At 42.9% G+C, this 23,984-nt stretch overlaps 1 protein-coding gene across 1 annotated transcript; it reads left to right on the top strand.

Annotated features, from left to right (window-relative positions):
- Positions 1-2,289: 2,289 nt before the first annotated feature.
- Positions 2,290-23,425, top strand: tmem129 (transmembrane protein 129, E3 ubiquitin protein ligase; the record flags this gene model as incomplete). The annotated part of the gene is made up of 7 exons (XM_083651461.1): positions 2,290-2,494; positions 4,685-4,743; positions 10,528-10,785; positions 16,613-16,773; positions 18,122-18,281; positions 18,380-18,452; positions 22,646-23,425. 7 exons carry the CDS (start codon positions 2,290-2,292, stop codon positions 22,825-22,827), a joined length of 1,098 nt encoding a protein of 365 aa, XP_083507587.1. The 3' UTR covers positions 22,828-23,425.
- Between the last annotated feature and the right edge of the window lie 559 nt (positions 23,426-23,984).

Raw genomic sequence — 23,984 nt, 5'->3', positions numbered from 1 at the left:
CTATTCCATAGTCTGCATCAAAACCTGGGGACTGATATCAAGCAAGACCTCCTGGATTCTGTTTGTCTAACAGGATGGACTATTTTGAATAAAACATCCACAATTCAATTCAATTACCGGTAGTTCAAATTAATTTTATTTGTGCAGGGCATAGTATCCAACCACCCATGTGATTTTCGGGCAATTTGATGGAACAAAACCAAATTTCTGATGGAAAAACGTTTCATTTTGGGTCAAATTGCCCAGATGACCAAAAAACAATTAAATAAACTAAAATCGGGTTATATGTGTTTTTGACCAGCATGTTGGAGCACCCATGCAGTGCACCACATACAGTACATGCATTTCTCCAGCTGCTGTATACAGATCTCTACACTCCATCTGGTGGATAGAAGATGTAAATGCAGTTGACTCCAGTTTGGAGAAATGGAGAGCGGCTGCGTCAGGCAAGTAGAGCTGTCTGCTGAGTGTGAAGGGGTCATGAGCAAGAATGGGGGGAAAAAACAGAAAAAATACATAAAATGCATCTATACTGCTCACATTGGCATAATCCAAGTCTCCTCAAGCCCTGAGATGCCAAGTTGACATTAATAAATAATAATAATAATGGCTGCTGTGTGCACTAAAAGCAAGATATGTAGGAGATGTGGGAATACTGACAGTGCAGTAGTTACGGGCTTCGATAGAAACTTAGGGAAATGTGCGCTGTCAAGAAGGAGGAAGCCAATTAAGTGCCTAATAGTGGGGCTGCTCAGTGTCCACGAAGAAATAAGGAAAGGGAAGTGAACAAGATCAGAGAAGGATGGGGGTTATGCTACCAAGACCTCTCGTATCCTCTATGTCAGCCCCTTCTCTTCTTCTCCTGTCTGCAATTTTGTCCTTCCTCTCGTGTCCTCCATCCTCTGATCCATGCATCTTCTTCTTCTTCCCCTGTCATCAGTCAGTTCTTCTTCTTTCTTCTCATTCCTCCTCCCCTGGCTTCTCTGTTTGTTTCCTCTCTTCAATAAATCACCTACCCCGGAAGGATGACATCATCACTGATGACATCACTGATGACATCATCACTGATGACATCACTGATGACATCATCACTGATGACGTCCTCAATGATGACATCATATGACATCACATTAGTAGGTAATTAGGGCAATCACCTAATTTAAAAAAATCTGGCTCCGTCAAGTCACCGGCACGGGTGCTCTTTGCACTCCCTGAAAGTTTCAGCCCGATTGCACGTTGAACGGCATAGCTATGAGCCGGACAACAACATTTTTAAAGATATAGTAAGTTATTATAGTAAGATGACTGCAAAACTGTTTACAGTTTTTGAATATACAGTAGGCTACTACTGATTTTGTATTGATACAAAGCTGGTTCAAAATTGCCAGAGTATTCCTTTTAAGTGAAGGGGATCGTCTTCCTTAGTGTGGGAATGTTTGGCATGCTGCCAGAGACTTGACAAGTGTTCAATTTAGGCTATGCACTCCAATGAATAGCATTTATAAAAATATACTGAGAACATTCTCAATGTTTTAAAACAGTTATTGTCATGCAGAAACATAATTTATACACTAAACAATACACTAAGCATTTAAACGAAGCTATACAAGTATAGCTTCATAGCTTCGTTTAAATGCTTAGTGTATTGTTTTAATGTGCAAAATAACCATTTTTCAATTGCTTATGTGTGCTGGACTTGTGCAGAATCATAAACAAAAAAACAAAAAAAAACAGACCGGTAGGCTGCTAGTAGCTTCTAGCTTGCTTGACCCTTTCACACCTAACTATATATACTAGGAGTTTTATTATTTATTTGGCCAGAATGAGAACCACCAGCTGATAATAAAAGCAGTCCATGCATGAAATGAAAGAGTTGGATTGTATCCGAGAATTTGAGGTAGTTCAATCCTTGTCCTGCGGAGGGCAGTAATACGCCTAGTAGCGTCTACACGACCGGAAACTTGAAATGAGAAGAAGAAGAACTTGACCCCTGTGCCAAAGAGTATTGAATGCAAGATAAAACTTCTCAAAACAGCGCAGCCACCATGTTGGCCTGAAAAAACGCCTCCTTGCCAATGGAACAACAGCACAGAGCCATGACAGCCAATCAGAGGTGTCTCCTTCAGGCCAGAATGGCGAGTTTGAGCTGGCGTTGCAATGGAACGATGGAGTAGATGTTACTTCTTATCAATGTAAATTCGTTGCCAGCTGTGCGTCTCTTCCAGGAAGCGTTGTAGCATAAAGTAAACAGACGATCTTCCAGTATCTTTACATGGTACTAGTTATACTATGGAGAGCCCAGAGGTAACGTTCACGTTGTTTTACGCGGTGTTCGCTCTGTGCGTCGTGTTTACGCCTCAGGAGTTCCGTTCGGCCGGACTGTCGGTGCAGAGCGTGTTCGGCTCCTGGCTGGGCAGCGAGGACCTCCTCTTCATCCAGTACCACGTCAAGAGGACCAGCCTCACCGTGCTGGTGCACGCCGCACTGCCTCTGGGTAACACAGACCACTGTTTACAAATACATACATGCAATAAAAAGGGAGGGGGTTGGGGCAGGCCACAGTTTTGTTTAGTTTAGTTTTTATTTTTGTTTTCAGATTCAGATTCATTTATTAAGGACTGCACAACAAAGTCGGCAGAATTTGCTTTAGGTACAGCATATTACAGCACATTAGCTACTATGTCAGCAGAAAAACATGGACTTCAGACAATACACAGACAGTACAGGTAGCATATAAAAACAAATACAGGACATTCAACATGAACAGAGTTTGCGGATGGGGTATTGCTTCAGGAGTGGGTGGAGTTCAGTGAACTGATGGCAGTGGGAAAAAAGCTGTTTTTGAACCTGGTTGTTTTGGTGGATATGGATCTGTAGCACCGGCCAGAGGGCAGCAGTTGGAACAGGTGGTTAGCTGGATGAGATAGATCAGAAACTATCGTTTGTGCTCTTGTGATTGTGCGTTTATGGTAGAGTGAGTCTAGTGATGAGAGGGGAGTGACTGTGATTTTTGATGGCTTTTTTATTATGCGTTGAAGTTTATTACGTGATTGACTGTCCAGACTGCCGTACCAAACGGTGATGGATGAGGTGAGGATGCTTTCTAGGATGGCTGTGTATAGAACTGGAGGAGGAGATTATGTTTAACTTTGCATTTTTTGAGCTGCCAGAGGTGGAATAGTCTTTGATTGGCCTTTGTGATCATGTGACTGGTGTTACTACAAGTCTCATACTCATGTGCCTTGTTAATTTATAGGTTACTACATGTCTCATACTCATATACCTTGTTCATTTATAGGTTACTACAAGTCTCATACTCATGTACCTTGTTAATTTATAGGTTACTACAAGTCTCATACTCATGTGCCTTGTTAATTTATAGGTTACTACAAGTCTCATACTCATATACCTTGTTCATTTATAGGTTACTACATGTCTCATACTCATGTGCCTTGTTAATTTATAGGTTACTACAAGTCTCATACTCATATACCTTGTTCATTTATAGGTTACTACAAGTCTCATACTCATGTACCTTGTTAATTTATAGGTTACTACATGTCTCATACTCATATACCTTGTTAATTTATAGGTTACTACAAGTCTCATACTCATGTGCCTTGTTAATTTATAGGTTACTACATGTCTCATACTCATATACCTTGTTCATTTATAGGTTACTACAAGTCTCATACTCATGTACCTTGTTAATTTATAGGTTACTACATGTCTCATACTCATATACCTTGTTCATTTATAGGTTACTACATGTCTCATACTCATATACCTTGTTAATTTATAGGTTACTACAAGTCTCATACTCATGTGCCTTGTTAATTTATAGGTTACTACATGTCTCATACTCATATACCTTGTTCATTTATAGGTTACTACAAGTCTCATACTCATGTACCTTGTTAATTTATAGGTTACTACATGTCTCATACTCATATACCTTGTTCATTTATAGGTTACTACATGTCTCATACTCATATACCTTGTTCATTTATAGGTTACTACAAGTCTCATACTCATATACCTTGTTAATTTATAGGTTACTACATGTCTCATACTCATATACCTTGTTCATTTATAGGTTACTACATGTCTCATACTCATATACCTTGTTCATTTATAGGTTACTACATGTCTCATACTCATATACCTTGTTCATTTATAGGTTACTACAAGTCTCATACTCATGTACCTTGTTAATTTATAGGTTACTACATGTCTCATACTCATATACCTTGTTCATTTATAGGTTACTACATGTCTCATACTCATATACCTTGTTCATTTATAGGTTACTACATGTCTCATACTCATATACCTTGTTCATTTATAGGTTACTACAAGTCTCATACTCATGTGCCTTGTTCATTTATAGGTTACTACAAGTCTCATACTCATGTACCTTGTTAATTTATAGGTTACTACATGTCTCATACTCATATACCTTGTTCATTTATAGGTTACTACAAGTCTCATACTCATGTACCTTGTTAATTTATAGGTTACTACATGTCTCATACTCATGTGCCTTGTTAATTTATAGGTTACTACAAGTCTCATACTCATGTACCTTGTTAATTTATAGGTTACTACATGTCTCATACTCATATACCTTGTTCATTTATAGGTTACTACAAGTCTCATACTCATATACCTTGTTCATTTATAGGTTACTACATGGGGATGTGTATCGCTGCTCCGGAAAAAAACCTGGCCTATATCCACCAGGTGAGTTTGTCTGTCTTTCTGTCATTCTGTCTCTTACCCCATTTACATAGAACCCATTAAGACCACCTAATACCCCATTTACAAAAAAAAACATTAAGACCACCTACTACATTTACACAACACATTAAGAAGAAGAAGAAGAAGAAGAAGCATTAAGGCTTCTCTGAAAAACTGGACAGAATTGTCAATGTTCACTCTCTCTGTAGCAGATAGAAACTTGAAACATGAAGTTACTTTACCGATTACTTTTTCAAAAAGTAACTAGTTACGTTACTAACTCGTCCGATGTTCGTTAACGCGATATCTCAGGAACACCTTGACGGAATTTCATAAAATTTGCCTCAAACATCGACTTGGACTCGAGGATGAACTGATTAGATTTTCGTGGTCAAGGGTAAAGGTCACTGACCTCACGAATGCCATTCCCAAGTTCGTTGAAGCGATATCTCAAGAACAGCTTCATGGAATTTCTTCCAATTTGGCTCAAACGTCGACTTGGGCGCAAAGATGAACGGATTGACATTTTGGTGATTAACACGTTCACTGCCATTGACGAGTTATCTCGGCTTACAGAATCCAACGGTTCACTGCCAAAGACGAGTTATCTCGGCTTAAATTTTTTTTTTTTTTTTTTTGACGGTGGGACGTGGATCAACGCTCCCCACGTCTCCTATAAAAATATTGGAGTCAGCGAACGTGTACAACCCATTCCACGGACCCACTAAGTGGCGACAGTGCTCTCCACACTAGGAAAAGCGGAGCCAAAACTGTAGGGTAACGCGCGAGGAAACCATTCTCTACTGTAAAATGGATTGGCGAAAACGCTTTCACTTTTGCGCATTATCGCGCTGGGAGCTGGCGGTGGGGGATTCCAAAAATAGACTGGGTGGAAAACACACTTTGAAACACGCAGCATAAAGCCTAGAATCGCACAAAGCTTCATCAAAGCTCTCAAACCCAAGAAACAAGTGAGCCCTATCCACACTCGCTGCCAGGGAGGGAGGCTGCTCAAACTCGCAGCAGCAGCAGCAGCAGCAGAACACTCGCTTGTGACAAACGCAGGCTGAAAGCCACCAGACACGCCCACGGAGGGAGGAGTTTGAAGGAGAGGGCGTTCAGAACTATATTGTTTAGATGTCTGATCTCTCACTGATGCCAAAAATAAATGGTTAAAGTGACTGTTCTGCCTGTTTGATTGAATTTCACAAAACTGCGATTATCTCAGCTTTCACTCTCAGACGCTGAAACCATGCTGTACTCAACGGCTAATATCTACATAACTACTAACTCTACAAACTAACTCTTTTAGACAGAGAAAGCACACATTCTATTAGTACTTTTGTGAACTTTATGTTCACAAAGTCCAAGCAGAAAATAATCCTTGGCTCTTGTAAAATGAGCCAGAATCCTCAAAAAAACCCTCTGGCAGAACCTACCTACAGTAAAAAAAAAAGGCTGGCAGTGAATGTGTTAAAGGTCAAGGTCACTGTGACCTCTCCAACGCCATTTTCAAGCTTGTTAACGCCATATCTCAGGAATGCCTTGACGGAAAACTGATTAGACTTTGATGGTTAAAGGTCAAAGTTCAAGGTCACTGTGACCTCACACACAACATCTCAGGAGCGCCTTGACGGAATGTCTTCCAATTTGCCTCAAATGGCGATTTGGGCTCAAGAATGACCTAATGGCGGAGGCATAAATCCCCAGTGCGGTCGTTCTAGTTTATTATTTTATTTTTTATTTTCAATTCCAGCGTGGGCCCGCTATTTGGGGAACCCTGCATTAAGTCATGCGAAACTGAAAGCATCGTTGCTGGAGAACCCTTAAGTCAATGTTTCACATAAGCCCCTTTTACACTGGCCAAAAATCCCACTAATATCCACAAACCAGTGGCATTTCCTTCAGTCTAAAAGTTGCCAAGCCGGGCTGTTTAGCCGATACATAGACATTCTATTACTATAGACCTTATTCGATAACCCCGGACGGCGCCATATTGATGACAAACCGCAGCCGTAACATAGTCTGGCCGAGCGTATAACAACAGTTATGGCTTCGTCAAAGAGAAGTGATGAAAAAATAAGTTTGGTCGAAGGTGCGGACCTCTATAAAAAACTGACTTAGAGTAAATATAACTCATTATATTGCCAGGTATAACGTACCGGACATTGTGAATACAGACAGCATTGGCATAGGCTGCACATCTCAGGAGCTGAAGGCTTTCAAATCCCTTGAGTCCTAGCATTATAACTATTTCATCTGTGGCAATTGGTCTGACATTTTTACTTTTGTGCCACCAATGACATCATCATCATCATCATCAAACATTGTCATGACAGCAAAGGTAAATAACCTTAACGTTAAATGTTTGTTTGATCTGACGCTTGCTTGCATGAGCCCAATGTTTGCTATTAACGTTAGCCTCTAGTCTCTTTCCCTTCACGTTTGTGGACAGTAGCTAGTAGCTAACACCTGGGCTTTTATTGCTGCTATTACTACAGCCGTGTATTATTACACAGCACACTATTGCTGTTGTGAAATAGCTCCTGACGCAGTAAAAACGGCATTAAATAGGCTAGTAAGTAACGCTGGCTAGCGTCCTAAGCTATGACAGCCGTCAGTCACTTTTAAACAGCGCGCTGTGGAATGTCAACAATATGGCGGCGGTGGGCGTGCCCATACGTGAGTGACGTCAATCGAATAAGGTCTATAGATGATTCACCGCAGGCTCTGCCAATTCTAACAAATGGTAGCAGCAAGTCTCCCAAATAGTCACGTGGTCACCTGACCTCTCCCCTGAAGTGTTGTGAGAGGACTGTGCCTGGTGACACAGGGTTAAGGCTGAATTATGCTCACCCTGCCGTGAAGGGCGCGGGGGTGGAGCGAGGGGCGGGCGCGTCAAATTACGTAAATTTGTTGGGCGTGGTTATGCGCGTGGTCCAGCGGCCGCTCGCGTTGTGCCTGATATTTTTTCTAACAGCGCGAGCTTCTCTCCAAACATGGCTGCATACAAACCATTGAGCCCTGAACACTGAGCTGTGTTTTCGCCACATTTCTTGACCCATGTGGTAGGCTATAAACTTAGATTTGCAACTGTTCGTTTTTAGTCATTTCACCAAGTAAATGTGTTGTGTTAAGAGCATTATTGAGAGAGATTAAAAGCAGCACAGAGTAGTAGGCTATCAGGGCTGAGTAGTAAAAACGGCTTTCAGTAAAAACAAGTTTGGTGAGTCCTTCATGTGCTGATGTGCGGTCGTTTGAGAGTGAAAGCGCACTCAGTACTGCACAGCGTTTCATTGCGACTTTTCACGGGCTGTTCTCACCATTGTACAATACATGGTGATCACTTTCTGAGTATAATGGCATCTGCCTCAGTGCGAGGTCTGCACGGTGACTACGGAGACTCGCGGGGCCCCACCCCCACGGAGCTTTGCTCGAGCATAAGAGCACCTTTAGTGCTGACCTACAGTAACAAGCTAACTTGAAATAGAGATCGTGAGTTCCCAAACTCCACACAAACCACACATATAAACACAAAGCTGCCCCTTGTTAGCTCAATATACATGTAGTTGAAACTAAGGTATTTCGGTATTGAGTATTTTCAGTGGTGGAGTGGAGGGTAGTCTGTCTAGTGAACGCCTAAGAGGCGTCCCCGAAGCGGCTCTCTGCTCTGCTCCACTAAACAAATCGGCCTGTGTATTTTCGCTCCTCTCTTTGAGTTGCATCAAGCAGCACAGAGCAGATCGAGCTGGGCACATCCTGTTGATTTTCTAAATAAAGGGGGGGCAATTTAACTTGATGAGTTGGTTTGACATTTTTTGTATCAATGAACTAAATTCAGTAGCCGTTACATTGTAGCCTATTCAATCAAAATGTTGTTTTTGTAGACACCAATAATGACTGACCAGCAAAAGTAGTTGAAACTAGTTAAGTAGGATATATATATATATATATATATATATATATATATATATATATATATATATATATATATATATATATATATATATATACTTTACTTTTACTTTATTTCATTTGGCAGACGCTTTTATCCAAAGCGACTTACATCACATTTCAATACAATTCATTCAGAAAAATGCATATATATATATATATATATATATATATATCAAAAAGCAGCCGGGGGGGAGGGGCGTAGATTACAGTCTACCCACTTCTCCAGGGACCACTGAGTATTTTTATTTAGCACATATTTAAAAAATAATAATAATCGGTGTCCAAGGTCACCATGAAATACAATTTAGATAAAAGAAAACATGCAGGGGATTCCAAAAAGCCCTCAAGGGGCGTGGCATATTAGGGTATTTAGAGGCATGTAGAAAAATACATAATCCCCCCCCCCCCCCACACACACACACACACACACACACACACACACACACCCTCCCTTCCCCCAACACCCTGACCACACACACCCAAAGACATGCAGATAAATGCATCCTACACACACACACACACACACACTAGTGCTGCACGATTTGGGGGAAAGGTGCAATTCGCGATTATGGTGGACAATATTGCAATTTGCGAATGTGATTGCAATATAATAAACAAATGTTATCTAGGGATGTGCCGGGCCGGCATCAGTTTTTGACGGTATGATAACCTTGGACAGTTTCACGTATCACAGACTAAAATACATGAAATATATTACAATTTAAAATATATTAAAACTAAATAAATAAAACAATTTGAAATAAAATTATCTTAAAAAAAATAAAACATTTTGAGACATTTGTCTCTCCCAAACATGTAAAAAAGAAACACCAGAAAAATGGGGGGAAAATCGCACCCTTTTGCGGTTATGTAATCGCACGTGCTGACATCGCGATTGCAATTGCGATTAGATTAATCGTGCAGCACTAACACACACACACACACACACACACACATGACCATGGACATCGCAATACAGAGATAAAAAACACACAAAAAGGAAAGTGTCATAAAAAAAGCGACACAATACTGTATAAAGAAATAAAAGGAGAACACAGAAAAGCAAAAGTCAAATTATTGTTGGGCTATTTATATAGCAAAAATATTTTTTATAGATTTTTTAATTAAGGAGAAAGTTCAGCAAGGAGGGGAGGCAGTGAATTCCATATCTTGGAACCTCTATAGGTTATCTTAAATTGAGATTCCATTAAAAAATCTATTTTTCTAGGCACAGATTTAGCTACTACATCAACGAACTTCAGCTTTAACTAATCGCTCCCTGCTAACATGAGTTCCTGTTGCCAAATCTCGCGAGAGTGTGTTGCTTAGATAGAGACAGTTCTTGAACAAGTTTATTTTTCTCCTGATCTGTCTGTCTGAAAAATCAAGACCAACGTTTCGGCGTGTTTCGACATGACAGCGTCTTCATCAGAGTCCTTCACCAGAGTCGACTCTGATGAAGATGCTGTCGCGTCGAAACGTTGGTCTGCACCTAGTGAATTAAACTTATTCCAGTGAATCGAGTGCTCCAGGTCCTTCTTGGGTTTACCCATTTATTTCTGTTGTGAATACTGTCCTGTCCTGAGAGCACCAACCTCCCTCTGTGGAGGGGCTGAAGCGCAAGAGACTCCTCTACCTATTGGTAATAGACTTGTAAGGCAGAGACAGGTTTTTAATGACTTAGTTAACACGAAGGAATGTATTCATACCTTAGTTAAGCATTTGTTCACTATTAATTAATGAATTAACTCATTAGTTACAACCGTATTGTAAAGTGTTACCTAATGTACTTAAACTTTACAAATTTACAATTGTGTTTTTTTCCACCAGGTGAGTGATGGCTGGCAAGCCTTCCTCCTCATCTCCTTTCTCCTCCAGTTGACTAGCTGGTCGCTCATCATCTACTGGTCCCGCCTCCGCTGGTCCAACCATCCAATCTGCCGGGCCCTGCAGGCCCATGCCTTGCCCCCTCGCTCTGCCTGGGGCACCGTGGCAACCAGCATCAACACTGAGTTTAGACGCATCGATAAATTTGCTACGGGACCTCCTGAAGCTAGAGTTATTATTACGGACACCTGGGTGTTAAAGGTAAGGGTTATTATTACGGACACCTGGGTGTTAAAGGCAAGTAGAATTATGCATAAATACAATAATAGTGTTCACTCACACAAACCTAGTAAGGGGGATCATCACTGGCACATGGCTATTGAGTGCCATGAGTGTGTTCGGCATACACACCAAGGGATTTAATCTGCCATTCATTTTTCCATAGACGTTTCATAAAATGTTATAAAAATAGTTTTACTTGGTCAAACCAAGCGATTCAGCTATATTTAGAATCAGGAGAGACCATAACATTTCACTCGGACCAAAACTTAAAACAATTGCGGATTATTATTATGGCTTGATAATCTAGTGTGTGTGTATATTATATATATATATATATATATATATATATATATATATATATATATTAGGGGTGTCACGATACACTCAGTTCGCGATACGATACGATATTGGGTTCACGATAACGATACGATACGATATTTTAACAATATTTCTTTGCGATCGATTTGTAAGTTGAGGGTGCATCCTCCACGCTAATTTGAGTTATTTTCATCCTCCGTGTCTGTAACGTCCCTCGTCTGTTCAAACAAAGCAATGAAAAGGAGAGCGAGCATGCAATCAGATGCAGATCAGTGCCACCACATGTTCAGCTTCTTTTTCTCGCGATATGAGATTTCATCTCAACGATACATATTCTCACGTTTTGATATCACGATATATTGTGGGACGATATATTGTGACATGCCTAATATATATATATATATATAACTTCTTTTCAAGATGATTGAATGAGATATAGCCATTTTAAGCTCCCGGCAGCCGCCATCTTGAAAATGACCCCTTTCCGGAATTTTCATTTGGGTAGACTTTTAGTATGTTATTTAACATACTTAATAGTACCAGAACCCATTGAAAAAAACGTTTGTATTTTGTATTTGTTCAGGGTTATGTGCACTTTTTTTAACTCATTGAGTGCCAGCCACTTTTGGAGAACGGACGCTCCCAGTGCCAGAGTTTCAGAGCTTTTTTCAGTGATTTCTCGAGCCCCACAGAATATTGTGTGATATTACTATGTAAACAATGAACACGCAAAAAGAACGATGAGACTCTTTTCTATCATCAGCAAAAACAGGTTTATTGATATCATTTTCCGTTCTTTAGTTATCAGCCGGAGAAGATCGCTTGATTTAACAAAAAAGAGCAGTTTTTTTCTAGAAGCTGAGATAATGGCCCTTTTGTGAAATTAAACATTTCAAACACATCACTGACTCTGAAGCTAATTTTCTGATGTAGTCACACCTCAAAAATAATTTCCTTCAATAAAACAGTGAAGGCCAGGGAATTTTGTTTGGCAGAATAATATTTTTAGCTGCAACCAGCAGCGCTGGCCCCTGCGTGCGCTGCTGGTTGCAGCTTCTTTGCTTTCTTGATTTGCTGCTGGTGGGCATCGGATATTCTGGCTTGCGTTTGCCAACCCTGTCCTGCTGCCTGGGTCTGTCTGGGTCAGTGTTGTGTGCTGCTCTGCGTGCCCCCCCCCCCGCCCCGCCCCGCCCCGCCTCGCCTCAACTGCACACTCCTCCTGTATGGGAGGTGGCTCTCTGCTGAATTTGCTCTGCACTGTGAAGGGTGTGCGACATCCAGCTTTTTTACAGCCTTCCGCGTGTGCTTGTCACCGGCTCCTATGCTTCCAGTTGAGAATAATAACTCCACGGCTGATCATGCGAATGGCCTGGGCTGTCGCAGCGGACATGGAGGAGCTCAATTGTGGGAGCAGATTGGCTGCTGCGGGCACATCTAACGTTAAAACGCTTCATGCATATCGATGCATACGGATGCGATGCGATTTCCGTTTCCCCAACGACTTATTCTCTGTTTTTCTCTGCCTTTCTGTTAACCTGGAGAGCACTGTCGCCACCTAAGGGTTCTGTAAAATAGGTTATAGACCTCCAATAGCTACAATAGTTGTACAGGAAATGCGGAAGGCTTTGATCGACGTCCCACCGTCAAAAAACGCATTGGACGTCGAAAGACGTCCGTGGCACTCTACGTCACTATTTAATTGGACGTCGAAAGACGTCCATGGCACTCAATGAGTTAATATATTGACTGGCCTAATGGGTTAGTTTTCTACAAATTTGTATACCGTAAACCTTTTTTTAAATTATTATTACGGTATGTTTTTGTGTTGTGCTCAGACTGAATTCACAGTCACTTAGACGTTGTGGGCAGTGTGTGTTGTTGGCGGACGTCAGTCTGGTTTGGAGATTCGAGTAGGCTACTTTCTCCTCCCTGTCAAACAGTTTTACACTTTGTTTCTAGATAACCGACATGTTTCAAGTATGCATACTGTATTGTTTGATGCTACGGACTGCACAACATAAACATTCAAAACTTAGCCGCGGAGTCGAGGTGTTAGACTGGAGATGCTGTCTGGTTTCCATAAATGACAACATGGGGAGAAGTTAACATTAGTTTGGCGTTGTAAAAGTGCATTTCTGTCAGTGGAACAGTGACCATAAAGGCAGTATGGATTATACCGAGCATGTGTTGGAACTATTTGGTAAGTCAAACACTGTATTGTCTGATAGAAGTGCTGACCAGCTGGTTACTGAGCTAACGTTAGCTGCTGCTAATGCTAACGTTACAGGTCTCTGCCAGAAAGGCTGCTATTCGCCTCCTGTGTCAAACGGTGGCAGTTTGGTTTGGTTCAAAGTGATTAGCCTGTGTGATTATTAATCACAGGTATTAATCACTGGTTTAAATAAACAATTAGATACTTTCCGATCTTTGCTGAGCAAGAATTCTGTGCAAAAAGAATTAAACGCCGGTCCCAAATAGATGCTGGTCCCATATAGACGCCGGGTCTGGCTATAAGTTTTGATAAATAAACGCCCGGGCTACTATTTTAAGTTTTACAGTATTTAAACATAAAATTTCCAAAAACTTGTAATACAAAAAATATTGACTTAATGTAGTTCCATGATGATATCTATTAGTTAAATTGTTTACCTTATTGAGTGGAATTTGGGGCCTCCTCTTGGGACGCCATCTTGGATTTGTCAACAAATAATTAACTGATGGTCATTTCACTGATTCAGTTGTATTCTTTGAGCCATAAAACCTAGGTTTAGACACCAAAACCACCTTTCTAGGTTGAATAATAATTGAGATATAGCAATTTTAAGCTCCCGGCAGCCATCTCGGACGCCATCTTGAAAATGGCCCCTTTCCTGAATTTTCCTTTGGGTAGAAGATGACTTAGAAGATGTTATTTAACACATTCACTGCCAGACGTTTTTTTTTTACTGTAGTTAGCTTCTGCCAGAGGGTTTTTTTGAGGATTCTGGCTCATCTTTCAAGACCCGAGGATTCTTTTCTGCTAAGATTTTGTGAACACACAATATCTCAAAAGAACTAATAGAATGTGTGCTTTCTCTATCTAAAAGAGTTAGTTTGTAGAGTTAGTAGTTATGTAAGCATTAGCAGTTGAATACAGCATGGTTTCAGCGTCAGAAAAAATATTCAGAGATAAACGGCTTTTTGTGAAATTCGATAGAACAGTCACTTTAACCATTCATTTTTGGCTCTCTCTCTCTCTCTCTCCCTCCCCCTCTCGCTCTCTCTCTCTCTCTCTCCCTCCCTCTCGCTCTCCCTCCCTCTCTCTCTCTCTCTCTCTCTCTCCCTCCCTCTCGCTCTCCCTCCCTCTCTCTCTCTCTCCCTCCCTCTCGGGAGGGAGACGCACTAGGTTTAATCCTAGTGAGAGGGGGAGAGGGAGAGAGAGAGAGAGAGGGAGGGAGGGAGGGAGAGAGAGAGAGCGAGAGAGAGAGAGAGAGAGAGAGAGAGAGAGAGGGAGAGAGCGAGAGGGAGAGTTGCTTCCAACTCCTCCCTCCGTGTGTGTCCTCTTGGCCGCAGCGGCCGTGTCACAAGCTCGTTGCTGCTGCTGTAACCTCGCGTCACCAGTCTCATTGCTTTGCTGCTGCTGTGCCTGTCTGCGCGGCCGCTGTTTGAGGAAGTCTGGATGGAGGACTCGCTCGCTTCTTGGAGTTTTGGTTGAGAGAAGCTTTTGCGATTCTGGTCATATTTATGCTGCGTGTTTCAAAGTGTGTTCCATCCGTGATCTATTATGCAAATTTGCAATCCCGCACTGCCAGCAATCAGCGCGAAAACGAAAGCGTTTTCGCCAATCCATTTTCATGAGAATGGCTTCGTCACACTGCTTTTTGCTTGCCTTCCTCCTTCCTTGTCGCCACTTAGTGGGTCGGTGGAATGGGTTGTACACGTTGTACACGTCCAATACTTATATAAGAGATGTAAAAGGGTTAGATGCACATCCCACCGTCAAAAAAAAAAAATCGTTTTTTTTTTACGTATTAATATGTCCATGGCAGTGAACCGCTGGATTTTTTTTGACGTATATATACGTCAGTGGCAGTCAACGTGTTAACAATAGTATTTAACATGCCCAATGGTAACAGAATCATTTGAAAAACCTTTTGTATCAATTGGTTCTTGGTTACGTGTGCCCCCCCCCCCAGATTTACTGGCCTAAAAAGATTTTAATACAGTTCAGTTATTTGTTTATAATGAATACGGTATTTCTTTGTTTCCCTGTCGGTATTGTCTATCGGCCAAATTGTTATTTTAACTCATTGAATGCCATGGACGTCCTTCGACGTCCAATTAAATAGTGACGTAGAATGCCACGGACGTCCTTCGACGTCCAATGCGTTTTTTGACGGTGGGACGTCGATCAAAGCCTTCCGCAGCTCCTGTACAACTATAGTAGCTATTGGAGGTGTATAACCTATTTTACGGACTCATTAGGTGGCGACAGTGCTTGCTCGGTGCAGTCCAGATTAGAGACAGGTCCGAGAAACAGCCTAAAAGCCGTGGATCAAAGACAACCCGATGCATGCTCCCAGAGCCATTTGCTCTGTCGCGGGAGCTGACATTGGCTCCGAACAGGAGTCAATCCGCGCTCACAACTGAGCCCCTCTGTCCCTGTCTGTCTGTCTGTCTGTCTGTATAGTTTCTCCACCCGATTAGCAGACAGGAAAGCAGCCCCTGACGCCAAACCATTCAGCAATCCGGGTTGGCTCTTCCCTGCTGTGGCGCTGAGAGCCGACAGCAGCACACAAACGCAGCACTCCGAAAATATAATGGTTGCGTGAGGCTGTGTGCAGTGTGGGGAGGAGTTTACGGGGGGAGGGGGGGAGGGGGGTGGTGCACGCAGGGCATCACACAACAACTACGTCACTACATCAGAAAATATTATCTTCAGACTCAGTGAATGTGCTTGAAATGCTGCATTTCACAAAAGGCGGATTATCTCAGCTAATAATTTGAAAAGCCTGAAAACGCTGAAAACAACCTATCTTCTCCGGCTCATAACTAAAGAACGGAAAATGGTATCAATAAACTTTTTTTTGCTGATGATACAATAGAGCCAGCTCGTTCTTGTGCGTGTTCGGTGTTTACATAGTAATATCACACAATATTCTGTGGGCCTCGAGAAATCACTGAAAACGCTCTGAAAACTCTGGCACTGGGAGCATCCGTTCTCCAAAAGTGGCTGGCACTGAATGAGTTAAATATCGGTATCGGCCCAAAGTTTTGCAATCGGTGTACTGATATGTCAGTGATATAAGATGACTCCACAAGGCGGAGCTGTGGATCTAACCCATAACGTCATGACGTCCTGTGAGTGAACAGAGTCTGTATTCTGAAGCCTGAAGTAAAGCTGCACGTTAAGACACAACAAGTCTCCCGACTATTTGGGGTTATAAAAACTTCTACAATCGGTGCATCCATATAATGTATGTGTGTGTCTTTCTTTCTGTCTCTGTAGGTGAGCACCTATCATGTGTACATGGCGTTACAGAGGGACAGTCACGTGACCGTGACAGAGTCCAGACAGCACCAGCTGAGCCCAGACTCCCCCTCCCCCACCCAGATCCTGACTCTGAGAATCTCCAGCATCAACCCTGCTGTTAGCCCCTTTGACATCAGGTAGGTATCAAAACAAACAAACATAATATTAGTTGGGTTTCCATCCACACACAATTTAATTATGCGCATTCCCATCCATCCAGCTGGGAGCCCAAGAGCAAATCACAGTCCCTAGGCTGGCAAATGCCGAATGAGGCATTATGATTTCGGGTTGTCCGTCCATCCGATGTCCGTTAACACGATATCTGAGGAACGCCTTGATGGAATTTCATCAAATTTCCCTCAAGCGTCCACTTGGACTCAAGGATGAACTGATGACATTTTGGTGGTCAAAGCCAAAATTCAAGGTCACTGGGACCTCACGAACGCCATTTCCAAGGTCGTTAATGCAATATCTCAGGAACGCCTTTGCGGAATTTCTTCTAATTTAGCTCAAACATCAACTTGGACTCAAGGATGAACTAATTATATTTTGGTCATCAAAGGTCAAAGTTCAAGGTCACTGTGACCTCACGAATGCCATTGTCATGCTCGTTGATGCAATATCTCAGGAACGCCTTCAGGGAATTTTAACAGAATTTTGAACTCAAGGATGAGCTGATTAGATTTTGGTGGTCAAATTTCAATGTCACTGACCTCACGACCGCCTGTTTCATGCTCATTAACGTAGGGTTCCCTCATAACCGCCTTGAGGGAATTTATTCAAATTTGGCTCAAACATCCACTTGGACTCAAGGATGAGCTGATTAGATTTTGGTGGACAAAGTTCAAGGTCACTGTGGCCGCATGTCCATCCGTTCCATCAAGGAAGGGGGACTGGGCTAGGTAAAAGGGGCCATAGCTAGGGATAGGAAGGTCGTTGAGAGTCGGGGCTCGAGGTGGGTAGGGGTAGGAGTGAATGCAGGAAATTAGGTATCTGCCACTCCACTCAAAATCTCATGACTTGTGTCACGCGGCTGGCAATGTGTCCCTTATTTTTACATATTGAAGGTGGCAACTCTACTCAGTATTATGATGTCAGGAAAATTTATTTTATTAACATTTTAGATTTGTTTCCAGTGAGATATCATTGAGTTTATATAGTGACTTTGCTGTTGTAAACATTACTGTTGCTGCTTTAGAAACATTTAGTTATATTTAAATTTAAAATATAAATACATTCTAATAATGTTCTGAATGTATTCTTTTTTAAATAACATATTTTTGACAAAACAATTATTTAGTAATGAAAAATAACCTATGAGTATTGATTACGAACTAAACTAGGAGTGAGTGATGCGAACACCAGCTTTGCTGCACAACCCGGACACCAGTAAAAAAAAAAAAAAAAAAGTTAAGTCCAAAAATATATATATCGTCAGCACCCATCTCTCTCTCTCTCTCTCTGTTGTTGTCACAATGTTTCCAGGCTGAACTCTACAGAATATGCAGAGCTGAGGGAGAAACTCCATGCTCCCATCAGAAACGCTGCCAACGTTGTGATTCACCAAACCATCAGCGATCTTTTCTTGGAAACATTCAAAGCTCAGGTGGAACTCAATCAGTCCTATACTCTCCCTAGTGAACAGGTAAATGAATACTACCAATTCATTTAACATTTCAATTGCAAATTTGTTCCCATTTAAAAAGTGTCAAATGAAAACTGAAGAATGTTCTTTATCCCCAGGACTTGGAGCCTTGTATCGGCTGCATGCAGGTGCCAGCAGGGACCAAGCTGATCAGACTCTGCCGTGAAGATGGTCAGTGTGTGTATCAGGGTTCCCATGTGTCCTTGAAATCCTTGAATGTTTGTGAATTTTAAAATAAAAATCAAGGCCTTGAAAGTTTTTGAAAATAGACATAAATCAGGGATGCAAACCTTTTGATTCCAAAGTAGGGCACTTAAGTAAATAATTTTGAGTGGTTCTGTGTCTGCCCTGGTATTTGTCACCTTTTTCACTCTCAATGAGTTTGCATCCCTGATAAATAGACATGGGTCATTGAAAGTGTTTAAATTTATATATTTTGTGCAAGAATAGGTTTAACACAGCACAGTAGAGAAGTGTTGAAAGCTGCTAGAAACATTATCTGTGTTGTAACAGTAGGGTTATAACAGTAACAGTGCAACAGTGTTGTAACAGTAGGGGTCTAACAGTTCACAAGATTCATGCTTTGGTTCGATACGACAGTGGTCACGGTTTGGTACATTTTTGATACAGCAAAAAAAGTAAAGATGCCGGAGAAACTTCCTTGATTTTAATTTGTATTAATTTATTTTTATTTACTTATTACTTATTTGTTTTATTATTTTCATGGTGTAGTTTAAATGTATAAATTTACGACGATGTTTTTAACACCTTTTGTCTTTTTCATATCAGTTTTATAATTTACTATGATATCCTTAGATAGATCCTTAGTAGAAGACTTGCACTGTTCAACAGTGTAGGATTTGTTCAGTTTGCAATGTGTGTTGAACCTAAAGCCTTGTACCTAAACGGTTTGATACGAATGTGCGTATTGTTACTGTACACCCCTATGTAACAGTAATGATCCTGTATTGGTGTCTCAAATTATGACATGCCGGGTTCTTAAATTTGAGGGAATTGCACCTGGAAAGTCATTGAAAAGTCCTTGGGCCCTATCTTCGTACAGGCGCTATCCCCTATTAGCGATTGCGCACCTGTTTGCGCGTGCCTTAAGGCAGGGAAGATTGCAGTCCGCTGTCCAGGTGTTATGCCGAGTTTTGCACCCCCGCCCAGCATAAAAAAAAGCATCCCCACCTCACGGGAGCATAATTGTAATGATTTATACAGAAATGTAACTGTTTAAAAGTGGTATAATTGTCTGGTAGACGTGACCTCCCTGATTTCTAAGTGAAAACAACCCCGAAATATGTTGGGGATGCAATTCTTGGCGGGGATGTGGAAACGTTCACGGCACGTGTCACAGGCACAAATTAGAGCCGTGCCAAAATCATCTGCACCCCAAAATGCCTGCGCAAACGCGATTTGGGCGGTCTTAACTACCAGAATTATTCACTGGTGTGGCCAGGCAATGCTGGGCATTACATCAATCACAATCATCAGATTCCCGTCTCGCAATGGCTGTTTGCGCGAGGCATGCAATATGCTGTAATTCTCTCAATGCGTAATAGAGTGTACTCACTCGTGCAAGGACAGAGAGAGATGGAGAGAGCTTATTGACAGATCGTCTGTGGTGCCAACGACCCTCCGGGTTATGAACGTAAATAGCCGATGTCCATTGTCCAACAAGTTTTCTCAATTCATTTCCCTCTTTGCGATGTGATAAAAGTTTCTCAGTGAGTTATAGTTGATTGCCTCACTGAATTATCTGCTAATACCCAATTTTAGCAGCTATGATGTCCTGGCGTGGCAAGGCTGTGCGTAATGACATATCCAAAAGGAATTTTACTTTGCACTGCGCTGAGGTATTTAGTGCGTAAGAGGTCCTTTTCAAAGCTCTTAGCGCAAAGTAATTGCGCGCTGCTGACGATAGGATAATGCCATCTATCCCCACATTTTAGCGCTGAAACGCCTATGCCCAGTACAATTATAACAGGCATGCGCTTGTGCCCGCCCCAATTTGCATTGTGCACGGCGTTAAACGAGCGCAAATGCTAAATTTGCGCTTTTGGGAAGATGGGCCCCTTGAATTTTATGTTTAAGAAGGTGTGGGACCCCTAGTTTGTGTGACTGTGTTTGTGTTTTGCTGACATGTTTCAGGTGGTGATAATGGTTCATGCCAGCAGTGTTTCTGCAGACCCATGTTGTGTCTCTCCTGTGTTTCAGGTGTAGATAAAGCCTCATGCCAGCAGTGTTTCTGCAGACCCATGTGGCATCCTGTGTTTCAGGTGGAGATAATGCCTCATGCCAGCAGTGTTTCTGCAGACCCATGTTGTGTCTCTCCTGTGTTTCAGGTGTAGATAAAGCCTCATGCCAGCAGTGTTTCTGCAGACCCATGTGGTGTCTCTCCTGTCTGTGTTTCAGGTGGTGATAAAGCCTCATGCCAGCAGTGTTTCTGCAGACCCATGTGGTGTATCTCTTGTCTGTTTCAGGTGGAGATAATGCCTCATGCCAGCAGTGTTTCTGCAGACCCATGTGGTGTCTCTCTTGTCTGTTTCAGGTGGTGATAATGCCTCATGCCAGCAGTGTTTCTGCAGACCCATGTGGTGTATCTCTTGTGTTTCAGATGGTGATAATGCCTCATGCCAGCAGTGTTTCTGCAGACCCATGTGGTGTCTCTCCTGTGTTTCAGATGGTGATAATGCCTCATGCCAGCAGTGTTTCTGCAGACCCATGTGGTGTCTCTCCTGTCTGTGTTTCAGATGGTGATAATGCCTCATGCCAGCAGTGTTTCTGCAGACCCATGTGGTGTCTCTCCTGTGTTTCAGATGGTGATAATGCCTCATGCCAGCAGTGTGTCTGCAGACCCATGTGGTGTCTCTCCTGTCTGTGTTTCAGATGGTGATAATGCCTCATGCCAGCAGTGTTTCTGCAGACCCATGTGGTGTCTCTCCTGTCTGTGTTTCAGGTGGTGATAATGCCTCATGCCAGCAGTGTTTCTGCAGACCCATGTGGCATCCTGTGTTTCAGATGGTGATAATGCCTCATGCCAGCAGTGTGTCTGCAGACCCATGTGGTGTCTCTCCTGTGTTTCAGATGGTGATAATGCCTCATGCCAGCAGTGTTTCTGCAGACCCATGTGGTGTCTCACCTCTGTTTCAGATGGTGATAATGCCTCATGCCAGCAGTGTTTCTGCAGACCCACGTGGTGTCTCTCCTGTCTGTGTTTCAGATGGTGATAATGCCTCATGCCAGCAGTGTGTCTGCAGACCCATGTGGTGTCTCTCCTGTGTTTCAGATGGTGATAATGCCTCATGCCAGCAGTGTTTCTGCAGACCCATGTGGTGTCTCTCCTGTCTGTGTTTCAGGTGGTGATAATGCCTCATGCCAGCAGTGTTTCTGCAGACCCATGTGGCATCCTGTGTTTCAGATGGTGATAATGCCTCATGCCAGCAGTGTGTCTGCAGACCCATGTGGTGTCTCTCCTGTGTTTCAGATGGTGATAATGCCTCATGCCAGCAGTGTTTCTGCAGACCCATGTGGTGTCTCACCTCTGTTTCAGATGGTGATAATGCCTCATGCCAGCAGTGTTTCTGCAGACCCATGTGGTGTCTCTCCTGTCTGTGTTTCAGGTGGTGATAATGCCTCATGCCAGCAGTGTTTCTGCAGACCCATGTGGTGTCTCTCCTGTCTGTGTTTCAGGTGGTGATAATGCCTCATGCCAGCAGTGTTTCTGCAGACCCATGTGGTGTCTCTCCTGTCTGTGTTTCAGGTGGTGATAATGCCTCATGCCAGCAGTGTTTCTGCAGACCCATGTGGTGTCTCTCCTGTCTGTGTTTCAGGTGGTGATAATGCCTCATGCCAGCAGTGCTTCTGCAGACCCATGTGGTGTCTCACCTCTGTTTCAGGTGGTGATAATGCCTCATGCCAGCAGTGTTTCTGCAGACCCATGTGGTGTCTCACCTCTGTTTCAGATGGTGATAAAGCCTCATGCCAGCAGTGTTTCTGCAGACCCATGTGGTGTCTCACCTCTGTTTCAGGTGGTGATAATGCCTCATGCCAGCAGTGTTTCTGCAGACCCATGTGGTGTCTCTCCTGTGTTTCAGATGGTGATAATGACTCATGCCAGCAGTGCTTCTGCAGACCCATGTGGTGTCTCTCCTGTGTTTCAGATGGTGATAATGCCTCATGCCAGCAGTGTGTCTGCAGACCCATGTGGTGTCTCTCCTGTGTTTCAGATGGTGATAAAGCCTCATGCCAGCAGTGTTTCTGCAGACCCATGTGGTGTCTCACCTCTGTTTCAGGTGGAGATAATGCCTCATGCCAGCAGTGTTTCTGCAGACCCATGTGGTGTCTCTCCTGTGTTTCAGATGGTGATAATGACTCATGCCAGCAGTGCTTCTGCAGACCCATGTGGTGTCTCTCCTGTCTGGGCCGGTGGTTCGCCAGCCGGCAGGACCAGCAGAGACCTGAGACGTGGCTGGCCAGCACAGTCCCCTGCCCCACCTGTAGAGCCAAATTCTGTATACTGGATGTGTGTGTGGTTCACTAATGACACGCTGCACACAGACACAGATACACACACACGCAAACACCAAAGATGGGGACTTGGACTTGAGACTTGGACTTAAGACGCACTTAAGTCACACACACAGTGACTTGAGACTTTACTTCAGACTCGTCCTCGACTCGGACTCGAGATTTGGAACTTGCATTAACATTAAGGAAATGTCTGACGAGCTGAATGTCATCCCCTCCCTCATTATCATGCGTAATCTTACAGATCTGGTGGATGCAGCCACAGGTGACTGTAAGCTGCAGCATGGCTGCACACCTGCAGCTGTGCCATCTGTCCTAACCTTTGACTATAATAACTTCACACAAGACCCAAACTAAAGAATCATTAAATGTAATGTCTGCAGTATCAAAATAAAGTATGCTGGCCGCATCAAATTTGATCAGGCACCTGAAAATGTGCCCAAAAAATGAGTCACTTGGTAATATGAAAGTTAACTTCTATAATGGTCGGCTTATCCATAAGACACATGGACTTGCCCCTCCAAGACTTGAGACTTGACTTGGACTTGCAAGAAATGATCTGCGAACATCTCTGGCACACACAAATCCAAATCCCAAAAAGTAATGTAAATAAGTTTGAGAGGAGGTGAGTTTAAAAGCAACTTCCAGCCGGGGGGGGGGGGGGGGGGGGGGGTAGATTGCTTTACAGCACAAAAGGCATATAGAAAAGTCCCACGTTTCTCCTCTTCAGGAAAGCCAAACAGGCCAGAGAGAGACAGAGAAACAAACTGAGGCCTCAATATGCTGCTTAGAATATCATCTGATCACAGATCAACCAGCTGGGGGGAGGGGATAGGATGGCCAAAGGCTTTGGCTGTTATACTCATGCAGAACAGAGCGATATGTGGGGAGGTATTCAACGTATGCACATGCTGGGGGGGGGGGGGGGGGCGGGGGTAGTAAATAGCCCAGCAGTGTTGCAACTTTGTTGCTATTTTTCAGACCTTGGCAACTTAATTTGTCAAAAGCGACTAGCAACAAAACTGGCGAGTCTTTCTGGTCTTTGGGAGACTGTGTTGACCACAATGCACTTTAGCGACAAAGTGACGTGAAATCACGTAACGTTACCCCGTACTGCTGTCCCAGCGAGCAGCGGGGGCTGCCGCGGTCCCCACTGTCCCACCGAGCAGC

The sequence above is a fragment of the Poromitra crassiceps genome (assembly GCF_964638095.1).
Source record: "Poromitra crassiceps genome assembly, chromosome: 15".
Taxonomy (NCBI): domain Eukaryota; kingdom Metazoa; phylum Chordata; class Actinopteri; order Beryciformes; family Melamphaidae; genus Poromitra; species Poromitra crassiceps.
The sequence above is the reverse complement of the archived record's forward strand: the minus strand, read 5'-3'. Positions and strand labels throughout refer to the sequence as shown.